Raw genomic sequence first — 23,725 nt, 5'->3', positions numbered from 1 at the left:
TCCTAGGAACAGCTTATTTCATCCATTAAGATGTGAGGTGTGCTAGCAGGAAGATGGACCTTCTGGAAAGGTACAATGAGCAAAGAAGAGCTTCTCTTCTTTTCAGTCATGCTATGGAGAGGACAAAAATGCAGGAGTCTGGACACCAGAAAGTAAATCCTAAGGAGCACGCCCCTCCAACCAGGAGATGCTTATGATATGGCACAGACAGACCTTCTAGATATGACAGGTCATGAGATCTGTAAGGATCATTGTCTAAAACCCAGTGCGTTTGACCTGAGGAGGAAAAGGGATGTACAATCTAACCCCAGAAGCTGCATCCCAATTTGCTACCAAAGATCTTTGCATTTGTGTACAAGGAGATGCTTTATAGGGGTACAGAGGCTCCTCAGGGCAGGGATCCTGTTCAGGGCTTTGCTCAATAGGGTGATAGATGTCAGACCCTCAAAGCAACAACAGAACGGCAGAATCACTTATAATGTTTGTAACACATCCAGAAATACCATCCCTGAGTGGCTTCTCCCAAGGAAACCTGGAAAGCATTTTAAGTGATTGATATATCCAACCTGGGCTGGAAAGCTGGGATTTAAACCAGCAGGGGGTATACCCACAACCAGCAAAAAATCCAGTTCTCTGTTTCCTGACTGCGAGAGGGACTCATTTCCTTTAATTTTGAATCCGTGTCTGCGTTAGTCACTCACCACTCCCTTCGTGTTCACAGGAGAAAGTAGGAGCTCCTTGTGGGTGACTCATCTGCTGGAGAATGAGATGAATCATAAGCAAGAAGGGCTTCCACTTCCCTCCATGAGCTGTGAAGGATATCAAGATCAGTGGTTCATTTGATAGATGCCGACCTTGCAGATGTCTACGTTTGATCAGCGATATCTCATCTTTTTCACCTATGACATCATTCTGGGGTTACAAATTTGTATAAGAAAAAGGAGACCAGGAGTTTACTCAGCTCTTCGATGCTGCCGCCGTAGCTTCTTCTACCTGTGCTCGACAGGGGGCTGATGATACACGTTTGAGCATAATTATCTGTGCTTCTCTGTTCTCCATATTTCACCATTCCAGTGCCCTAAACTTCCCAGTGGAAATGTAGCCTGTGCAATGGCTCCAAAGTTTTTGCTGAGTGCATCCCACCTCTGAAATCCCGAAGGAGATATTCAGCATCAAATTAAATTTTCAATGTTTGGGAAAATCAAAGAGACTGATGAGCAGGATTTAAAAGGCATTGTTTCCTTCAGGTTGTTGCCCTACGTCTGCTTTCTCTCTCCCCTGAAATAACTCTAACATTCCCCCATATCTCCCAATGTACCCCCTGCTTCATTATTTGGTCCAGAGGGGTTGTTAGATGGTGCAGGTACCTTTCTCCTCCGGGAGTATGTTCCACCTGACGCACTGTACACAGGGACTGCCATGATGTACCGTGTCAGCACAGCAAGGAGCATGCTCAGGGATTAAGCCAGGGTTTCAATATTTTTCCTTCATGTAAAAAAATCCGAAATACATCATTGGGGGTGGGAGTTAGATTATTCAAGAAAAGCCAACACACTGCACAGGAAGCAAAGACATTTTGGAAATAACCCAGAATCCAGCTGTGGGCTACAAAAAAAAAATGCTTTCAATAAGTGATGACGTAGTGATGGATCAAGGGGCTATGGGAAGGATCAAAGGGTTTAAGGAACATGACAAAAATAGAGCATTTCTAACTCATTTCTTCTCTCCCTAGGATTATGATTGCAACCTTATTTTTTTTCAGTGTTTGCCTCAAAAATCAGCATAGAAGGAGCAAAACACAGGGCAGATCACACTCTCGACCAACTGTGGTGAAACCCTTTTCCACAAGGGCTGAAAATTACCTGTTTCATGATCAGCTTCAAGGCCTTGCAGATATAATGCCAGTAATCCCTTCACTATAGCTTCCCTGCAGTAAGACACCACCTACCCAAAGTAAACACGGTAAAGAGGTGGAAAGAGAAGGGACAACAAAAAGGGAAAATTGATTATTTCAGTGGTGGTTGATAGCTTAAAGCCATTTTCGCATGGTCTGAGTCAATAGCAGGGACTGAAAACGCCAAGGGGGGAGATCAAATTTCCTCTTCATTCTCCCACCCAAAAGAAAATGAAAAAAAGGAAGAAGAATGGGTGATATTTCGCACTGACTTGAGTAGGAGATCTAAAGAGAGAAACATGATCTTTAACCCCATTAGCACAGATGACAGAGCAAACTGTTCTGCAGCTTGTTTGGCACCACCTGATTCATAGATCCTCCTGCTATTGCAGTGGCAGGCAGAGATATGAGAAAAATTTGCGAGAGAAACCACATCAGTCTCATCTGGTTTGCATTTCAAGATAAACCAGATCTGTCACATGGAGCGCAGTTTCCCAAACCTGTTGATAAAGCTTGGGATGTTTCAAGAACAGGCTAGAAGACGTCCCTGGAGATGGCAGGGGGGGCAGACAAAGCCCAGACACACTTGAAAAATCTGAGTTGGATGCAGGCTGCCTCCGACCATCAGAGCTGGCAGGGCAAGTGCAAGGCAGAAGGTCTCTGCCCTTATTTCTGTCTTCTCGAGATGTTCACCTGGTGACTTTGCTTGCAAGCCATACCTCAAAGTCTCACTGGGCAATGGTGTAAATCTGAGGCCCACAGCTGTCGGAAAATAAAACCAGAGGACCCTGGAGGCAGTTTTGGCCCCCCACAATCCAAATACAAATTCCATTTGCCCCATTTCAGCCCCCCAAAAATGATGGGACTCTCTGCAGCTCCTGTGATACGCTTTTTCTTGCCTGGGAGTTTTGCCCACATGTTTTCCCTCTCCTTTTTCTCTTTCTCTCTGGCCATCATTTCCTCCCCAACTGTATTTGTGTTATCTTCTGGGGTCTCTCACACTGCAGAAGACCCTTATCACCAAAGTCACCTCATCTATATCCTGCGGTGGTACCTGCTCATGCTGGGAGTTTCAACAATATCTGCCACTCCAAGCGATGTACAACGTCCCTCAAGCACTCCACGAACGTCTTGAGCACCGTTATGTGCATTTTGCTTTCTTCTTCAATTTTCTAGCACTGCCTGCCTAGGTGTCAAGCAGTGCGTGGAGACAGGCAGCCACCCAAGAGTGACAAGATGAGCCAGGACTATGCCCATCCTGCAAATCACTGCATCGCAATGTGGACATGGCTGACCCCTTCATAGCTGGTCACATCTGGCTGGGTGAGTGTGGAGTGTCCCAGGAGAACCAGACATGCATTTTTTACGCCGCTTTTCGGATGAATTTCACAGCTACTTGCGTTACTGGTAGCTGGTTTGAAGCTAGCTAAGGTATGTCTCCTTTGCAGTTGTAAGTGGAGCTGTCCGCATCATGCAATGGCAATGTCTTCATGGTCCAAGGCCAAGTGGAGCTGAGGAAGGTTATGGTTGGTACCAGAGGGGACTAAGCCAGGCCTAGTCCAGGGAGATGCCAAGAGCAGCATCTCCCTCAAGTTCAACTAAAGACACGGTGCCTGAGACCTGCAGGCATCATATGATGAGGCTGAGATGGGACAGGAACCACAGCTGACCTGGTGACCAGGACAACCCCCCCTGTCCTGCTCACCGCCAGCATCAGCACCAAGGCAAGCCAAAATCCCAGCATGTAAAGCATCATCACGTCCCCAGCGGCAAACTTCCCTGAACAGCAGCAGGAACAGAAAAAGAGTGGCCAGAGCAAAGCTCTTGGTCCTCTTGTTCGTCATGTATTCTTTTAAAAGAACAGGCTATAATCGGAGCTGGAGGAAATGGAGCATAAATATCAAACTTTGTTTAGTCTGGGGAAATATCATTTATAATTAGAGATGGGCATCCTGTTGACATGATACAACCTATTTTAAGCATGAGGTGAGCACGTGGTCAACCTCTAATCTTTTGCAAGTGATTAAAAACTGCCAGTTCTTCTCTTCCTGGCTGGTTTCTTTTTTTTCTTTTTTTTTTTTTTTGGTAGTGTAATTTCTAAAAAGCAACTGGGCTAACATCAGCTCAAGATAATGATGCTTATACTGGCAGTGATGTCTTGGAACATCTCAGTAGCTGGGAGTTTTGCTTTCTGTTCATGCACTTCTGCTTGTCTCCATGCCAGCCCCACCAACCAAGCCAGCTCACCTCTCCCATGGAAGAGCTGGAATCCCATGAGACTTGGAGGCGTTGAGTCTATGGCAGGACACGGCCCAGGGTTGACTTTGTGTGACCAGCACTGACCTGTGGCCCTTTTTTTGAAGTGGGATTTGCCGGTTGCCAGATCCTCTTGCCCTAGTGTGGAGGCGTGCAGGATTTGTGCATGGCAGGTACCAGCAGAAATCATTGCAGGATTGGTGCTTGTAAGCAGTTTGAGAGGCATGATGCTACAAGCCTTCAGGGTGTGGCGTCCCTCCCAGTGTCCTCAGGTTCTTTCATGGGGTATGCATGGGTACATCGACGCTGTAAGATAACCTGGCTCCCCGCAGTCAACCACATTGAGGGTTAGCTCTCTCATGGGCACCCTTCCCCACCAAACCAGATTGTTCCCTCCAAGCTGGGTGTAGTTCTGGGGTTTCCTTCAGGGCCTGCATCAGGTTTGGCTGCTTCTGCTCCGCACAGTCCACCTACACTATTCCAGAGGGCTTTGCACACTGTTCCTACATTATTCAAGGCACTCTGAAAGAAACGTAACAGTGAAACAACGACCTCAGGGCTTTGGGGACACCATCCAGAGTCAGAGATCTGAGTGCTACATACCTGGCCATAGCCAACTTGCTCTAGAGAAGGGCTAGGTCTGTGCAGATCAGGCCAGGCATCACTCCTTGGGAGAGACATCTTTAGTGGGACAGATATAACCGGAGAAGCATTGGCACTCAGGCGTCACTGGGAATCAGCCATAGGTTGACCCAAGTCTTCTGCAGCCCACGCACCAGAGATGCAGGTCTAACAAGAGCAAGATCTGTGGCAATAATTCCTTCTGCTTCCATACGAGTCTGAAATTTATTGTCAGGAGACTTCTTATCCTTTCTGTGACAGGCCATTTTCCTATTAGCTAGCCATGCACCACTTGGAAAACACAATTGGACCCCCATCTCTAAGCAGCAGGTCCACAGCTATCCTCCAGGCTTGGCTGCTGTGACATCAAGTTGGCCATCAGTTTGGCCTGGCATGGTGACAGGAGGGGATACAATACACCCTTGTGCCTCGGTGAACTCTCTTTGTGGGTCAGTCCCGGCCAAATAAGCTAGTATGGACTAAAAGAGGCAAGTTTCGGCTTCGGTAGGAGGTGTACCTCAACACATCAATGTTGAGCTCATGCCAAACCAAACAGTGCAGCCATATTCACTAGGCATGGTGCCACAAGATGGAGCAATAGTGGACAGCTAGTTTAGTCTTTGCACGGGGTTGTCGGGGCCGTACAGCTTTCAGACCATAAGCTCACTCCTTGGTACTGCCCTGTATTCTTGGGACCACCTATGTCCCATGAAAGTGCTATTCTGAGGACACCAATAAGATTTTTGGGACTGCTGTACACAAGCAAGCTTCTCCATAGGATCTGCTTCTGTTGCCAAGACAAGTCAATGAGAAATTGTTCACTTACTAATTGTTACGCCATTTGGCCTTTAATAAATACAGCTATACATGTACACAGGCAATAGCTATTGCAGTAATAAAATCATTATTGTTTACTTCTTTATCATTATGTACGCGTTGCTATTAAATTTATTATCCTTGTTACATACATACTGCAACAACATGTGCGAAATATATTTACTGCGATATTTAACGAACCACATCTTTCACATCTGTAGACGTTTTCATCTTGAGTCTCCCAGTATGCTGCAGATCTGAAGTGACTCTGACTCACAGGAGCTGGTGTGTTACAGAAAATGAGCGGTAACCTGTTGCGAAGAAGCAAAGGCTGGGAGCCGGCATATGTTTAGCAGAATCCACAAAGCTGCTTGGCACGTGGTATAAAAGGACATGGCTTTTATCTGATTTTAATAAGCAGATCCAGGAAAGCGGGGTCAGAATTGATGCTGTCCAGGAGAAGGGAGTCAGCACCCCATTTTTTTGGTGAGAATCATTGGCCATCACTGCACATCTCGGTGCAAAGGTGGGGAAACACACGATGCTGAAGCCAAACCTCTCCTCCGAGGGGGAGGTCACGCGGTGGAGGTGCTCCTCATGCACCTAGGGGAGAAGGTGGGAGGTTTGCAGTGGTCTCCGGTGCCTTTGGGAGCTCACTGGTGGGGTGGCCCAGGGGAGGTCGGGTCCTGGCTGGTGAAGCCAAGACTCGGTTTGGTCCTAAGACACCCACTCAGGAGCTGGCAAAACCCTATCAGAGGTTTGTACTCCTGCAAACTAACATGTGGAGCCAGTGGACCAGGTATCAGGACACTTCTAAGCAGAAGAAGACAACACGGGCAATGTGCAGGTCTCCCAGCGATTTACACGAGAGCATTGCTTCTGAAATAAAAGGGATTTTCACACCCAAGGAAATGAAATAAAAATCCACCCCATTCCCTTTTTAGAAGGCATTTACGTTAATACTCATTCAAGCATTAAATTGAATTTATCCTTTCCCCCAAGGGTGTGTTCAGCCATCCCAACTGCTGTGCCACAGAGACACACCTGAGCTGTTGGAACACCGAACGCGATGTGTTTGCCCTACCGCGATGCTTCCTTCCGATATACCCTTTTCCTACACACCCCATCCTGCACGGACTTGGAGTTTAGGGTTTGCAGCCAGCTCAGTCCCCGTGATTTACCCCAGCCCCGGCGAGCGCTGCCCCTGAGAACGTGTAGGTCCATGTAGCTGAAAGCACACGCTCGCATCTGTGGGACAGGCACAGCGAACTTCAGAGACAAGCACGTGTCCCCGAAGCCTGTGGAGGGGATTTTTTGTGGTATTCACAGACTGTTTCATGTGTCAATACGAGAGGAGTGTAATTACCAGCTGAGAAACTGCAGGAAATAAGCCAAGGTTGAATGAACGAAATGGAAAATAAAGAGAAGCGCAGAGGACACACACATTTTAAAACTATTACAGAGGTATGTATTCACGTGCTCATGGGAGCCTGGGAATATATAAGAGCTCATGACTGCGAAGGAATGAATTCAAGGACCAGTCTATGGGGAGTATTTTTTTTCCCTGTGACTTCAAACTTCTCTCGGAGCTCACAGAGTTTTAGTCAGCTGGCATGCAACAGAGGTACGACTTCCCCAAGGAAACTCTTCCTCGGCTTGCGCTGGAAAGGCTGCTGGGAGAGTCCGGGAGGCAGAAGGCTGCAAGCAGAGGCGAAATCTCCTCCTCCTCCTCCTCCAGCCACAGAGCAGGTACGTGGAGACGCGTGCGAAACCGGGAGCCTGCTGGAAAGTTGAGCTTTCGACTGCGGGAGAGATGGGGGCTCTCGTGACTTAGAGCTGCAGCCTTTAAAAATAACACAGATGAGGAAGGTACTGTATAAATAAAATATACTGTGTTTATGAATAGGCTGAGGAACTGACTAAACACACTGTGTAGATGGCTCTATCCACACAGCTGTATATTTAATCCATCAGGGACTTGCACTGCAGCGAGTTAGATCCTTTACGTTAAGGAGGCACCGGTTAGTTTATAACAATACAGTTGTCATATGCCTGCTTTGTTATTATTCTCCGTGTTTACAGTAATGGAAGATGGGGAGATGGTGGGGTTTTTTTTTTCTTTCTTCACAGGACTTTAGTCTATTTATGGTGTTACTGCATTATAGCGCTCTGAACCAGGAGTGCTGCAGAGATCAGCATTGTGCGCTGATTAAATGCTGCTCGCCCAGCTCTCCGACACTGAATCCTAATATAGCCTTGGGCAAATCACACAGTCCCCGGGTAAAATAGGCAAAATGCTGTTCAGCTTGTCTGCTCTTCTTACTATCAAGGCTGTCACTGAACTCTCCCTGTTGGAGCACGAGGTGTGAGATGGCAGGGGTATTTTTCTACTCTTAAGATCCTGACAGCTTGAATGTCACCTTGGGTGGCCGATGACTTACTGATAGTGTTTTGCTGCCTCTGGACTGTTACCATGAGGAATTAATGTTTAGACAATATTTGGAAATAGTAAAGTTTTAGAACATCCTGCTTTATATAAAAGTCACAGATAATTTTCTAAAGCCAAACCTTGTTGTGTTTTTGATAAAAGTACAAATATGTTTCCCTTAAATAGAAGCAAAAGTTTGGCTTTCCACAACAGTGGAAATTTGTTTTTTTACTAAGATGTAATCATTTCAACTTCAAAAATCATCTTATTACTCTAAAATGCTGAAATCCTTTGGTTTTCAATAACAGAAATTCACAATCAGTCATCTCTTTTTAAAGCAGATGGTTACAGCATAGTGACTGTATCAGTGCTTGGCCTTTTACTAATACAATGATGGATGGATTCAAGGGGGGGATCAGTATCATGCAAGTCAAATCTACCAGAAATAATTTTCCTCACTTCATTTTATCTCTTGTTGGATCATATAAATTGAGTACACCTTTTCTCAAACATTGACTCCACTGTCAGTAAAAGAAAAATTGCTGAATTAAAAGCCGATTTTTCTCTCTTTTTGCTGCACTTAGATTAAAGCTGGTGAGAAAAGATTCTGGTTTGGTTCCTGAATTTGAGTTTCTCCAGGAATTTTGTTCTCCAGGGAGAGTATTTCATGTTCAGATAGTGTAATCTGCAAATGCCAGTACATGTCTCTTTTTGTTGATGGAAGCATTTTCATTTTCCCATCTGCTGCTGTCCCTTCACCCAGCCCCTGGCTCACAAAGTCTCCAGGCTGGTGGGTTTTGTGCAATTCTCTTTCATTTACATTTTCTCTTCTGGAGAGAGGAGTAGGAAAAAAAGGTGAATAAAGTAGGGGAACTAGCTAAATCCTGTGTGTCCAATTAATTGGAAGGGTTAATTTTTGGTGGGGAAATGCTGTTGGCTGCACACCTGATAGAGGTGCACATGGGGAGAGGACAGAGGGAGAGAGAACGAAGGAAGGCAGCAGCTTCAAAAGACAGGAGAAAAGCCATGCTGGGATTACAGGAGAGGTAGGATTCCTTATTTTGATGTGTGGACTTGACACCAGAGAGGCAGGAGGCTGCATCTGCCCATGAGAGACCAAGCACGTTGCAGATGGTAGGAGAAACCAAACCAGGAGAAGCAGTTCCTGGAGATGTTGTAGGGTCTCAGGAGCTGGAGCTGTGCCTCCTTCTCAAAGGTGGTGGCTGAGGACGGCATGGGCTATTTATTTTTTTAATAGGTTTAATATTAATGTTGTCTCCAGCTCCCTGGTGGGATGAATCACCAGGGAGCTATTCCAGTCGAAAGGGAGCAAGACTCGTCCCACTCCTGCCCTTGCAGTTCAGACCCACTTTCTAAGGCGGGAGCTTGTTTTGTTTACTTCTCTGGAGAGTTTGATTCATGCAGCTCGGCACAGGACTCAACCCAAAAGCAGTGCCTTAGAAAGCAGCAGCGTTATGGATGGACAAACTCCAAAAGGTCTGGAGGTTCAAGACACATAATCGTCAAGACATATTCTTGTTTATCTGAAACCCTTGGGAACCTACAGCAGATTACAGACCAGCTCGTGAGAGCCAGTGGCTGGGATTTGCTTTTCCTCCTTGCTCTGGGCCATGCTGGGGAGAGGGTTTGGAGGAGAGGAGAGGTCTGACGAGATGCCCCCAGCTTCGGGTGACGTGGGGTGAAATCCGGCTGATGTCGGCAGAAACTGAGCAGGCAGCGACTCCTGAGGAGACCACAGGAAAATCAGGAAGGGCTTGATTTCACAGAGTCACAGGCGCAAACCCTTTGGCATCAGTGGGATGGGACAGCCCTTGCTATTTTGTGCAGGTGGGCAAAAGAGCTTGATTCTCCAATCTGCCCGATGGAGATGACCCAATCTGTCTGAGAGAGGTGACCCTTGCTCTGCAGACGTGGCTACCAAGCACATACCATGCTAATGTTTCAACAACACTTTAAGGTGTAAGCTACTGGGTAGCCCAAAGCACAAAAATATTGAAAATGGGAAGTCGGCCAAATGCTTCAGGGTCTTTGAAACTACTTGCTTTCAGATTCCCTTTAGGAAAGGGCAAAGATGGTAAGGACACTGCTGATCTTTCCCAGCGCGGTTGGTGTCCTCTAAGGCTGTGGTTTTAATGAAGCCAAGTCCTGAGCGGCAGAATCAGTGCATGCCCTTCCCTCCTGCTTTGGCATTTGTTTCTGTCCAGGCTCTTCACAGTTCAGCTGGCACAGCTGCTTGGCCGCTCAGTAAAACAGCTTGAGGAACAGAGCTAGCTTTTTAAAAAGCACAACCAACAAAACCCCTGCTATTTTTACCCTTGCAAATCCAAACTTCCCAAAGTGCTCTGAACATCCAGGTGGAGAAAAATGTGAAGCTGCAATCATCCAGGGCACTCGCTACTCTTCATTACAGGCATAATATTTGTATTCCATCTCCAAATCGAATCAAAATAACCTATTTAAAAAAAAAAAAAAAGGCATTTTTCTTTTCTTGAAGACCTCAAATATTTGAGGTTTTTCTTGCGAAAGTGTCTGTGCGTTGCAAGTGCTATTGCACGCTGCTGACGAGGCGAACTCTAAACCCAGACCATCCTAAAGGCATTTAAACCTCTGGACACCACAGCGATCCCCAGCTTCAACATGAGTTTCCTGCTTACCCCAAGGGGATTGCAGATGGAGGGCTTGACTCTAGGGAGCGTGCCAAAGGGATCAAGTGAAAAACAGCGCTGCCGCCAGCTCCGACCAAGCGAAGCTCAAGACACTACGTGCTTGGGGGAAGGTGACCAAAACTAGTCTGATGAGAGCCAAGTCAAGGGGAACCTGTCCAGGGTTGTGATAATCTCCCTGGCAGAATGTTTTCCTGAGAGCTAAATGTGGATTTTTCTATCCTTTGGACATAATCATGCCCTCTCCTGCCCGCACGCATACTGCTGCATCTTCATAGCATTTATGCCTCTCATTTCAGGGTGCATTGCAAAGCAAACGAGATGCTAAGAGCCCAGTTCTTTGGTGCGTTATTTCAACCATGGGAGAAGTGCACTGCAACAGTTCAGGCTTGTGAGGTTGGGAGACAGCAACGGGGAAATCTATGTAAAGGTAGGTTTTCCAGAAGCAGGTCTTAATTAGCAAAAGGCAGTGAGGAAACCAGCAATTAGACAGCTGCTCCAGCCCTAGAGGGCAGCACAAAATAATAAATAAAAAGCTGAACTCAACAGGCAATCCGAAATCATCTTCTGCATGACAAAAGCACCCCTTTTGCAATGGGAAGTTTTTACTAGCGTGTCCGGTAGATTGAGCACTATGTACTCACTGCCAAAAATTCAGCAGCTCATCCGGATGTTCGGACCCCCCTGCCTTTACTAATCTCCCTAATTCCTGCCTCGTAGCATGAAAACCCTTCAAGTCAGGTGCATTGTAGCTGACACTGAACCCCCACCCTGCCAGCAGACTGCTATCGCACTCTGATTAGTGGGACCACTGCAAAGAGAACGAGTTATTTCTTCCAGGACAGGTTTCCAGATTCTGGGCTTTATATTTATCAGCCGTGAATTTGAAACCTTTAATCCTCAAGCGCTGTTTTCCTAACGATGCAGAGAGTGATTTAGGTGCAGGGGTAGGAGGCTGCAACCCTCCAGGAATGTAACTCACGGACACAAAACCCTAAAGTAAACACGCCGCCTTGCACCACGCACGCAGCTGAACAATGGCATTGGCAACGATAAGTCACTTATTCCCCTGAGCAAACCCATGGCCCGATCCTGACAGTTTCTCTGGCAAAAATCCCCCTTGTTTCTCAATGCCTGCCCTGAGCAAGGGCTTCAGGATGTCACACAGTAGCTGACTCCGTCCGGAGCACAGCGGTGGCTAGGACCCAGCAAGAGCCTGGAGAGGAGTCCGGAGGAAGACAAGTAACATAATTTAAAGCAGACACTGTCCCAAGTGAGGTTATTTGCCTGAAAATGCCTTTATTCTGAAGTTATGAGTGAGCCTCTTGGTGTCCTGAATGGGTGAACATGAAGCTGAAGAACAATTTCGTCGGTACCAGGACTGAACCGCTTTTGAAGAGCTGGATATGCTTTTTAAAGACATGATAAGCAGTGTTTGGGGATGCGAGAAACCCTTGAAACAAGGTAAATGTGAAATATTCGCTCTTTTTAACCCTGAAGGCTCTAACTTAGCAGCAAAGATTCTTGTGTGAAAAAGGATCAGACCCTAGGGATTTTGGTTTGTGTTTTGCGTATTCTGTTGTATTTAACCTCTCTTTGGCACAGGAGTACGTCTCTGTTAATTGTCTAAGCAGTAACAAAAATTACCTTTGGGGGAAATTTGGAAGATGCTGCTGTTGTTAGCTACAAGCGACATCTATGAAGTGGTTTCAGGGTTAATATTGTAATAGAGATGGAGGCAAATATTGTTCTGGAGTGGGAACTGGGCAAACTGAGATTAAACCCTGATTATTCCATGGTTTCAAATGTGACTTGGGGCAAATCACTACTCTTCTCTGCCTTTGCCCTCCCATCTGTTAAGTGGATATGCTGACGTGGTTTGAGTCCCATGCTTTTTCCAGATGCTAAATTATTTGACCCACTTAATGAGACTCCTTGGGGGTGTTACTCACTGAAATCACCTATATTTTTCAGCTGGGGATGGGGATGGGTGATTCTGAAGTACCGTGATGGAAAGCTGTGACTTTGAATGGGGTTCAGAGCTCAGTCCTGCTCTGAGGTATGCTGGGATTTTTATCACAGCTGCCAGTGGGAGCAAACTGGCACCGAGCACAAAGCTGCTCTAACTCTGGGAAAGCCTCAGAGCAATAAAAGCTCCTTTAGGTCAAATCGTTGCTACTGCTGCTCCCAGACTGTTTTTGTAAGCTGTGGTTAGAAACATCAGTGCCAGTGCCAGCAGGCAGGGTGTAGTGGTGATGCTTTCTGACACCAGGGCAATGGGGGTCCTGTGAGCCCTGAGCTCTGCACTGGGAGAGGGGGGGGGGGCGGCTGAGACCTGCCCAGAGGGCAGAGAGGAGGGGGACACAGTGCTGTGTCACGCTAGGTGTTGCTGAGGAGGGTCTAAAGGCTGTCCAGAGAAAAGCTAGGCAGGGAAAGCTCCTCAGCTGGACAGCTGAACTGAAAACCACCTTGGGAAGGGAATCTCCATGAGCAAGGAGGTTGTGCTATACCATGAGTAGTGGCCTACCCTCGTCTGGACGGAGTCCATGTGGTCTCATGTTGGAGGAGACCACCATGTCCTATTGCTTCAGGGTGTGACAGCCACCTTAGAAACACCTTGAGGGACACCATCCTTCCTTACTACAGATTTGTCTTGCACAGCAAGCCATTAAATCACATTTTTGTGTTCAAATATATCAATTTCCCGGTTGCTTTACAAACTTACAAGTTAGGAAGTTTCAAAGCATGTTAAGACCCTGGATTGTGTCAGGTTTATTATTTAAGAAGCAAAGGGACCATTTTTTGCACTGGCAGTGTGACAAGAGAAGACATCACAGAGCGCATGGGACGCACGCCGTCCATCAGGGTGGTGCCCTGTTGTGGGTAATATCCATGGAGATTTCCTCAGCTTAATTCATTGGATCTAAACAGAAACAATTTCCATTTGAGGGCTCTGAGTAAAGCCTTGTAATCATCACTATATTTGTCTTTTCTCTCAATTCCAGCAAACTAATACCCAAACGATAAAACTCATTTTCTCCTCCTTAGAGGAGGCACCCACTCCTCTAAGCCTGGGGAATGAGGAACAGAGGGGGAATGACAGAGACATTATAGACGGTGATATCAGCAATTCCTCCTTCCATAGGATGACTTCAGCATATTTTGCAAATGTTAATTAAAAGAGTTGAGAACAAATATCCTTGGTCTTGTTTTAGAGGCGGGGAACAGACTTCTGATCCGGCTGCTGAGCCCCAAAGACAAACTCCAAGCTCTTTCACCTTGAGGTCCCAGATCATCATCCATCACTAGTTGTTTCCCTGAACTGGCAGGAATGTGCAGTCTGAAAATAGAGTAGCTGTGGTCTAAGCCTCCCCAGTTTCTTCCTAGTACACAACTCCTTTCTCTGGCTGGGAAGTGGAGGGATGGGCAGGCTCCCACAGTGAACCTGTTCGCATTGCTGTTCAGCAATCGCCATTGCTGCGCGAGAGCGTGGCCATCAGCCACTTCCCTCAAACAGTGACTAAGCGGAGGGATCTCCACCAGCTGGGAATGATCCCATCGCTTTTGTTTCCAGCCTCCTGATGCTCTGTGGGTGGAAGCCGCTGAGTAATGGTACACTGATGCTGTTTTTCGGCGGCACATGTGCATGGGATTGGCGTGCGTTTGGAGCTTGCCAGATGCAAGCTTGCTCCTGGAAAGACTTAAGACCAGTGCTAGCTAAGCACTGCTACATGGTTTCCAGTTGGGAGCTGGCATGTGTCTCACCGGCTCTGGATGCGGGCAGGACCAGCTCAGATCTGCCTGCAAGAAGCCATACAGACAGACTTGGCATGTTTGCAACAAAGACTGTCATAAAGAAGTGATATCTGGAGCTCACATCAGTGGTGACCACAGCCAGAGACCTCATTCGTGTCCATCTAAAAACAAGCCATTTGAACGACGAATGCTTTCCCTTGGCTTCATTCACATTTTTCTGCCATTGCCCAGTGACAGGTCTCCCAGTGTTGTTTGCTCCTTTTGCAGTTATTTCTATGCTCTTTTCTGGAGTGCTTTCCAAACAGTTAACCTCTGATGAATCCTTCATTTCACATAAATCCATTCCATTTTATATCTGTCTCTTTGTAAGGCATCTGATTTCAAATATATTTAAAAGCCTGCCCATAGCGGGGATGTATAAAATGGAAAACTAACATTTTAACAAAAAGTTCTCAGTCCATTCTTTACGCTGTTTATATTAACTCAACAAATCTGGATGAGTGTGGAAAAGCTCTTTGACACTCTGGGATGAGAGAAGTGGAAAATGTGGATGGAAATGAAAACTGTTCCCAATGGTTGTTGTTTCTGAGTGGCACCCATTCGCTTTGCTCAGGCCTTGGCACCCCAAAACTCCAGCCCAGATGAAAGTACCTGAGCTGCCTCTATGGGGACAGTGAAGGTAACTTGGTCTTCTAGTGGTTGTCTTTCTCCATGATGCTAGACACACTGCCCAACTTGAGCATCTGGACTTCATTGGGTGGCCTGGGTGTTATCTAGGCAGTAGCTGAAACCACACTGGGGCAATCCCATGAAATGCCTTGGACCTTCCTTTCAAGTCCTCGTATAAATCTCTCTTTTTCCCACCAGGCTCAAAGGGATGCAAATGTACGTAGGTAGGTCGTAAAGTGCTGTAGGCTCAGAGATGGGTTAATTTAGTGCACTGCATGTGTGCTTCTCCATGTTAGACAATGATCCGGTGCCAGCTTTCACATGCATCAACCACTGTGTCATGTCTGAAACCTAACCACAATTACTTTTACCTGCAGAACCATGAAACTGTACGTCATCTTCTTCCTGGCAGTGGTGAACAGAGGGACCTCTAACAATCAACCCACAGAGGGGATGTCCTGTGAAATGGTAAGGCAGTCTCTCTACTCAGGCCCCTTGAGATCCTGGATGAGGTTGGGACCCCCTTGTTACAGGCACTGCACAAATAGCTATGGTCTCTGAGAAGGGAAACCCCCCAGGACCGGGCTCTCTGGGATGGCAGAGGTGGGCTTTGCTGGGTTAGTGGATGCTCAGTAGGCTGTTCTCAGGCTATGTCCTTGTAGTGACAGCACATAAAAGGGGGGGGGAAGGGTCATTATGTCCATTTTTTTCTAAGGGGGAGCTGGTTAAAAGAAATTTGGCCTGATTTCCCCAAGACTGTACAGGGATTCTGTGGCTGAGACAGAGAAAGAACTTAGACCTAAAATCAACTCCTTTATATCAGGCCTAAGTTCTTTGTGCTTTAAATAAAGCATCTTCTGTGAAATACATCTATACCAGCCCTTTTGTAATAACAGGGAGACTGACCTCCTCTGCCCTGACACAGCATTTCTGCCAGGGGAGTTGTACCTGACTTCTGCTGGAGGTAAAAGAAGTGACAAAGCCTCTCGCTCCAGTACAAAATTTGCTCCTTGAATTTTTGCAAGCACCTGGTACAATATTATAAATGTTATTCACAGCTGAACTTTCTCCCTTCCCTACCCAAGTGCTTCTGACTGTAACAGGCTGTTTAAAAATACTTATCTTTTTTTTTTTTTCCCCCTGAATGTTGAAGCTGTTCAGCACAAATCCTCAAGAATTTCCAAAATAGGGAAAAAAATAATTTGCTAGCTGTACACATCTCCCTTATGGGACTCATTCCATTCCTGCCCACCCTGCCGTATTGCTGCACTTCCTGAATTCCAGAGAAATTAAGACCTAGTATATATAAAAAGATCTTGGGAAGGTGACTGGGTAGCTCAATTCATTGGCTGGAGAGGGAAGACTGATGAAGCCACTGTAAACATGACAGCTTGGGTCCCATGTATCATAGTCACATGAAGGCTAGGCGAGACACGCAATAATCCAAGCAGATACATCCCGTCCCATTTCTTGATGGGTCACAGATCAGGCTGATCGCTGAGAAGTAAACACATGCTTGTTTCCACCACTACACTGTAAACTGCTTTCATCAAGCCAATGACCCAAAGCTCTACACAACTAGGCTGGGATAAATTTGGCCCCAACAGAAAACACGCTGCAGTCGGGCGCTGGGATGCTCATCTGGTATAAATTAACAGCTCAGCATCGCTAATGTCGATGTTGATCGTCTTCCTTTGCTGAGCGTTTGGTCCAATGGAAGGAGGAGGGTGTAAATCCAAACACAGCTTAAAGAAAGAGGGAGCTACTGGATTAGCTGATGGGTCCATTGAGAGTCTTGCTTACTTCACATGATTATTTTTCATCACAGCCTCACTGTTTTACACAGTACTTTCCCTGCGGTGACACCTTTAGAATAGCAAAGGCTCAGAAATGGAAACTTTCATCCCAGATCTCGTGGAAGAGGCATGAGTCAGAAACCTGTGCCCCTCTCTGACTCACCGCTGGTGCTCCTGTCGTTGAACCAAAGTCTTGTAAAAGAGGTTTCAGGAAGTAAACAGTCCCTACCAGACCCCTGACACGGGAGTGAGCTGCACTGATTACACAAGTTACTGCACATCTACCTCTTTGCGAGACAACAAGGCACAGCTTAAACGTCAGGAGGTTCTTCCTAACTCACGTTGCCTTCCAAGGAGAGGGACTTCAACTAGTTCATGTTTTACCTCCCAAAGAAAGATGTTTCTGCTGATTCATGTTAACTGGCAAAGGAGGAGCTTTCAAATAATTTATAGAAGGGAAGGGTTTCTAGCAAATTATATCTTACCTTGCCTTGAGGTGATGCAAGAACATGTGCATAACCGCTTATCATAGGTCAGCAGGTATGTGGTACCTGGGCAAATTGCTAAGACTTGGTTGTGTAGCTGAGCCTCCGCCTGGGCAGCTCTTCTAGAGAATGGGCATGGACACCGTGCAACTGCAAGTCAGCGCCAAGCGGCTCCAGCCCAAATTCTTTGGTTCAAATGCTCATGAGCTGACACAGGAGAACACAAGTGGAGGCTTGGACCCAGCTGCTTTGTTTGTAGGGCTCTTACTAAGGTGGGTGACAACTTCTACCCAGTGCCGAGCAGTGAAGAACTGGAGTCAGAATCCAAATGATGCTCCACTTTTGAGCTGTTGGGTCATTTTTTCGCCAGTACCTGAATGGGACCAGACACCGAAGGGACCAAGCGCTCCCCACCCTGCAGTACTTCTTGCCAACGGCCTTCAAACAAACCGGTGGCAGCACTGGCAGAGATGATGAAGTCAGAACATCACACTGGCAAAAACCTCTTTTCCAGCCTCAGGCTGCCAACCCATTGGGCTATGGAGTGGGAGGAGGGGAGAGACACGCAAACAGATGCTGTTTGCTCCATCCCACTGAGACATGCTTCGTTTTTTCTTCCTAGTGCTGATGAGAACGAAATTCATGCAGTTTGAGCCTCAGGGGAGAAAAGATGGTGCAGAACAGACTAGATAAGAAATTCAGTGAGGATCAAAATAGTCAGTGAAAAGGAATGAAAGTTTTAAAAAAAAAATGGGAGGGGAAATGTTATAGGAACAAATGGCAGACAGTGGGAGGTATAGATTTTATCAGTCCCTTTTATCACTGGGAGGGTTCAGTGGATACAGACTAAAGGCCCAATCCTGCAAAATATGTGGTGAACTGGGACTGACCTCTCCGCCATCGACTTCAGTGAAAACCAGCTGGCTGGCATTGATGGGAGTTGGATCAGGACTTTGCTAAGATGCTGGGTGCCCAGAGGGAGCGGAGAGTGCTCAATACTTGTTGAGATCTGGCTCAAAGTGTGGGAATAAACCTGGCATCTGCCTTAGGCTGCAAAGAGGCTGCTGCTTTTTCACTCTGGATTTTTGTATCCTTCTGGCTTATCCCTCTTCCACAAACCAAGCAAGAAGAGACTTCTTGCTCTGTTATTTGGGCCTCGGAGCTAAGCCCAACTCTGTGCACATTTTAGCTCAAAATAAGCCATTCTACAGTGGCTTTGTGGGAAAGAAATAATGTCAGGGAGAAGCCAGAAAATTCCCTTCTCTTTTTTTCTGATTTGCTTAGCTGGGGCAGATTTGAGTGAGTTGGAGGGAAAAAAGGAAGGGGTTCAGGTTTTAATAGGCCATTTACTTGGGATCTTTGGGAAAGACGTATCATGGGAAGGACTGCGGAGCAGCCTGTGTATATCTAGAGTTTGGATGAGCACTTACAGTTCTCTGGCACATTTTTGTGCGGTCTCCAAAACTCACATGATGCAAAAGAGATTCACAAAACACTGACTATTGCCCCACTTCTCCTAAACAGACCTGCCACTTCATTCACCTAAAAGTTCACATGAAACAGATGATTTTTAATATTTTTTACTTTTAATGTTTCTTTAATGTCTGAAAAGCTTTGCGTCATGGAATCTGGATTCTGCTTCTCCACAGAAGTTAAGATTCAACAGATTTTTTTCTTTCTTTTCTTTCTGATCTTTCTACAAACAGTACGTGACCCAGTCACCCAAATACATTCATAACAAGAGTTTTCCTCCAGTAAATTAAATGCTGCCTAAGCCTTTCACATTCCATGTCCTCCCGCTGCTGTATGTTCTCCTTAATAACAAAATACAGCTTGACATTTATGCAAGGATGATCGTGTTCATGTTTCCAATGTTCCTTACGAACACACACTCCAAATTTTGCTCTGGACACAGGTTCAGTCCTAGCTGCAATTAAACAGACATGCATCTAGAAGATGAATTTGACTTTGGCACTTGGGTTTTTTCTCTACACTGCTGCTGAGAATTGGATTGAAAAGGCATGGTCCTCACTGCACATCACAGCTTTTTTCCTCTCGAAAGCTGGTTTTACATAATTTGTCTTTTCCATGTTGTATCACAGGTGTCTTGTGTGGGTGGTTTCATAAGGTGTGCTCCCCATACAAGAAGAAGGGAACTGTTGCATTAGGAAAAGGAAAAACATGGATGGTAAAAGCAGGAAGAGTTTTAGGAGATTTGCATCAGAAAACTTTCAGTTGTTGAATGACCCATTTGGTTAAAGATGCATTGCTTAACAGCTAAGCCATGGCTAAAGGAAGACATGATCAGATATCTGAGGGTGTGACTAAGAAGGAGAGGGATGGTTTTTGTGCTATAGGATCCTTATACATTTCTCCACCTCCTTGCTTTGGGACCTATGCCGCCAACAGAGTGAAGTTCTTCTAAGTACTACTTACTATTGCAAGTAGAGTTTGCAAAATCTAATATAGTGATGAAGCTGAGAAAATCAAACATCAGAACAAAAGTGAGGAAACGGTGCTTGATTGCAATGGAAAGAGGGCAAAACTCCTTCACTTGGGACTATTAAAATGAGCCCAGGAGAAAGGTACAAAAAGGAGAACATTTAGTAGGTATCACATGCAGATAAAAATCGCTACTGTTGTGTCAGAAATGTCTTTAAGATGAAATGAGTGCTGTTAGCTGCAAAGAAGTGTTAGGATTGTTGTTCTTGCTGTCCGAATGCTCAGAGAAAGTAGTGTGACCAGTGTTTCAAAAGAAGGATCTACCTGGATGCTGAATGTTATTTTCTTTATATTTCATGCAAAGATGTTTTTCATTTGTCATGTGACAACCCCTTTTCTCTCTTTTTCTGGCAGGCAAACTCGCAGGCATTTTGCCACAACAAAGACCTCCACCAAGTCCCTCGTGAGCTCCAACCAAATGTAAACAAAATAGATCTGTCTGGAAATCTGATTCAAAGCATCCCTGAAATGCCATTATCATTTTACATTTCCCTCCGGTGCCTGGATTTAAGCTCCAACCAGATAAGCTTCATCACACCTGGAGTCTTTGCACACATGACGAGTTTGCTGGAAATAAATTTAGCCAACAATCGCTTATATGAGTTTGCTCAGAACGGGACAGAGGGGATTGGACTTTTACCCAAGGTGGAAATACTGGACTTGTCCCACAACAGTCTGTACAACGGGATGGCTGAGTATTTCATTAAACAAGCTCCAGCACTGCGGTATCTTTCCTTGGCAGACAACAGTATTATAATGATATCACACAAGATGTTTCAGGGATCTCCCAATCTTGTGGAGATAGATCTTCAGAGTAATATCATCATGGAAATAGAAGAAGGTGCTTTTGAGACTCTAGTGAACCTTTCCAAACTCAATCTCTCCATGAATTCAATAACTTGCATCTCTGATTTCAACCTCAGGCAGCTGGAGATACTTGACCTTAGCAGGAATAGCATTGAGACCTTCCACACCGCCAAGTCAGATGACGAATATAGCCTAAGACGTTTGGATCTGAGTGAAAACAAACTGCTTCACTTCCCAGTCTTCCCCCAGGTAAATAAGCTGGTAACTCTGAATTTATCAAAGAATTTAATCCAGCTCACTGCTGAATCCCCTCATAATAAAATGGACTACATGGAAAACGAATGGCTAGATGCTTCTTTTCATCTTCTTGATCAGAAGCAAAGTAGAAACAAAAGTTCTCTTTATCTATCCCAGCTTGTATATTTAGACTTAAGTTTTAATGAAATCAAATCCATTCCGGATGAGTTCTTTGAATCAATGTTGTCCCTTCACACCCTTAATCTCAGTAAAAACTGTCTTCAGGCATTTACAGTAACTTATGACAGTGCATTGATCTCCCTAACTGTCCTCGACTTGAGCTACAATGCTCTGCAGAACCTTCTCCTAGATGCTCACACGTTGACAGATTTGAAGGAGCTCTATATTCAAAACAACCATCTTCAGACCCTGCAATTTGATATCTTCTCAAGTCTTCCCAGCCTCAGACTGCTTAATCTACAGAGCAATAATATCAGCCTTTGCAGCATGTACTCAGGATTAGCTAAGCAAAGGCTTGCTGGAGAGGAAAGTGGCTGTGTATCATTTGTTGATTCTCCTTCTCTTCAGTACTTGTACATAGCTGACAACATGCTGAACATCCTACCAGCATACACTTTCTACAAGACTTCTCTGATTGTCTTGGATCTCTCCATGAACCCCGGACTGAAAATAGAAGTTAAAGCACTATCAGGACTGGAAAAGTCTCTGGAATATTTGTATTTACATGGCAATAGCCTGATAGATTTAAATATTGACTTGCCTTGTTTTAGTCACCTTAAACATTTAAACCTCTCTGAAAATCAGCTGAACTGGCTGCCTAAGTGGAGTAGTGACTCTCCGCTGGAAGTTCTGGACCTACGGAACAATAGGTTTAGTACATTACAGAACAGCAATATTTTAGCATTAGAAAATTCCCTTAAAAACTTGTACCTCACTGGGAACCCACTCAACTGCTGTGGAAACATCTGGCTTTCAGCAATGATCCAGAACAAAAATGTCCAGATCCCCAACGTGGAGCACTTAACGTGCCAGTACACTCAGAACTTCGGGTACCAGGAAGAAAAGCACATCGGGAACATTAGACCAGAAGACTGTGAAAAAGAGGATCTGAAGAAAATCAACTTCCTTATTATATTAACATTTGTGTTGGTTTTATCCGTGATCATCGTTGGCGTGTGTTCATTTTTTTGCTTCCGCAGGCAAAACTTTAGCCATCAGTTTAAAGCATAGGAACACAAAATGCCTTGAAAACCTAAGAAATCAGGTGCTACACTGCCGGTGTGTAGAAATGAAGGGTAAAATTCTCATCTTTGATTTTTAACTGTGGATTTTAAGATGGTTTCAAAGTGCACCTGAACTGCACCACTGTAGCGCTCTGGGTTACAGGACTGAAAGGAGAATTTGCAGTATTTTACACTTGCTTCATTCACAAGCAGATCTGCTTAAAAAGTTCATACAGTGGTAGAAGAGGCCACTGTAATGTCCTGCTGTTGTTTTGAGGGATGTGTCATTTAAACCAGACCAAAAGAAAAAGCCCTCTAAGGTCCTGAGATTTTCATTAAGCTCAGAGATACTTTGTGATGTTACCTTCACAGAAAGACTTTATGCAAATTGAGCTTTGTAACTGAATCACCTTTTTATGACAGTCATTGATGACATCAGCCGAGTAGGAAAGCCCTTCTCAAAGTTATGTGCCTCCATGAGATATTTTGATTTGGTCTGAGCTTTGCTTTTTCCTAACTGGTTGGCTCCTAACCCTTCTTAAACTGAAATCATACAAACCTACGCCAGGAAAGGCCAAAATACAATCTTTCACTCCTTCAAGTTGGTTGCAAATCTCCCATGAGTTCCAAAACAATGAGAATTTAGCTAAAAAAGGAGATGACAGTTTGTGTCTGTTGTGCTCATGGCTGCCATTTAGGAAATCCGTGGCTGACCATGGGAACCAAAGACCTTGGTGGTAGGAACCTCTTTGGATACCTCCCTTTGCTTGTAGTATGTTGCTCCAGCCACTGGGGCAAGACATGAGAGGCAGATGAGATCGATTAGTCTTGGCACTTAATACCCACAAGGGATGTAAGAGAAATCTCAGGCATGAAACAGCTGCATTATACGTCACCCAGATCTGCTCAGAAGGTCACAGGTCCACAGTTCAACTCAAAGAGGAGAAATTTGCCCCTCGCGTGCAATACGTATTTAACTGGGTTTAATGTGAAGAAATTCGTCTCTGGGGTGAACGCTTTTTAAAAGAAAAATCTCGGAGAATGAATTTCAACCAGCTAACATTGGACTGAAATGTTTGTATTTCTAAGGAAAACTGTTGGGAACTCACTGCATACAGTTGCATTTCAATGCAAAAGAATAATATATCTATTTTTAAAGGTCACAGGAGGTTAGACAGCAAAAAGGTGTTTTAAAGATACCGGTGTGAAACAATACACAGGGAACCTAGTCCTGGGCCATTACTCAGATCAGATGTCCACTGTCTCTCCCTAAAAAGATATTATGGTCTAGAGGACTGGCTGCAAGAAAAGTCATGTAGATCCTCATTCTGTGATGAATTTAACACGGCCAACCTGTTGTGTTGCTAAAAGCTGACACTGGCATATGTTATGTCCCGTACTCTGACAGCAAATTCACCCTTTTGAAGTGAAAAAACCCTCACCAACAGTGGGATCCTGACCTACTAATGGGTTCAATGGCTTCGAAACGAGCTATATCAGGTTTTCTGTTAATGCCAGGAACTGTACATC

General features: G+C 45.3%; 1 protein-coding gene across 1 annotated transcript; it reads left to right on the top strand.

Moving 5' to 3' along the window:
• Positions 1-12,101: 12,101 nt before the first annotated feature.
• On the top strand, positions 12,102-22,424 carry LRRC32 (leucine rich repeat containing 32). Its single transcript, XM_050905936.1, has 3 exons — positions 12,102-12,163; positions 15,502-15,592; positions 20,262-22,424. The coding sequence occupies exons 1-3, from the start codon at positions 12,141-12,143 to the stop codon at positions 22,200-22,202; spliced, it is 2,055 nt and encodes a 684-aa protein (XP_050761893.1). The 5' UTR covers positions 12,102-12,140; the 3' UTR covers positions 22,203-22,424.
• The last annotated feature ends 1,301 nt before the right edge of the window (positions 22,425-23,725 follow it).

Source organism: Gymnogyps californianus, chromosome 1 (assembly GCF_018139145.2).
Source record: "Gymnogyps californianus isolate 813 chromosome 1, ASM1813914v2, whole genome shotgun sequence".
In the NCBI taxonomy this organism is placed as follows: domain Eukaryota; kingdom Metazoa; phylum Chordata; class Aves; order Accipitriformes; family Cathartidae; genus Gymnogyps; species Gymnogyps californianus.
Note: the sequence above shows the minus strand (reverse complement) of the source record. Positions and strands in the feature narration are given on the sequence as shown.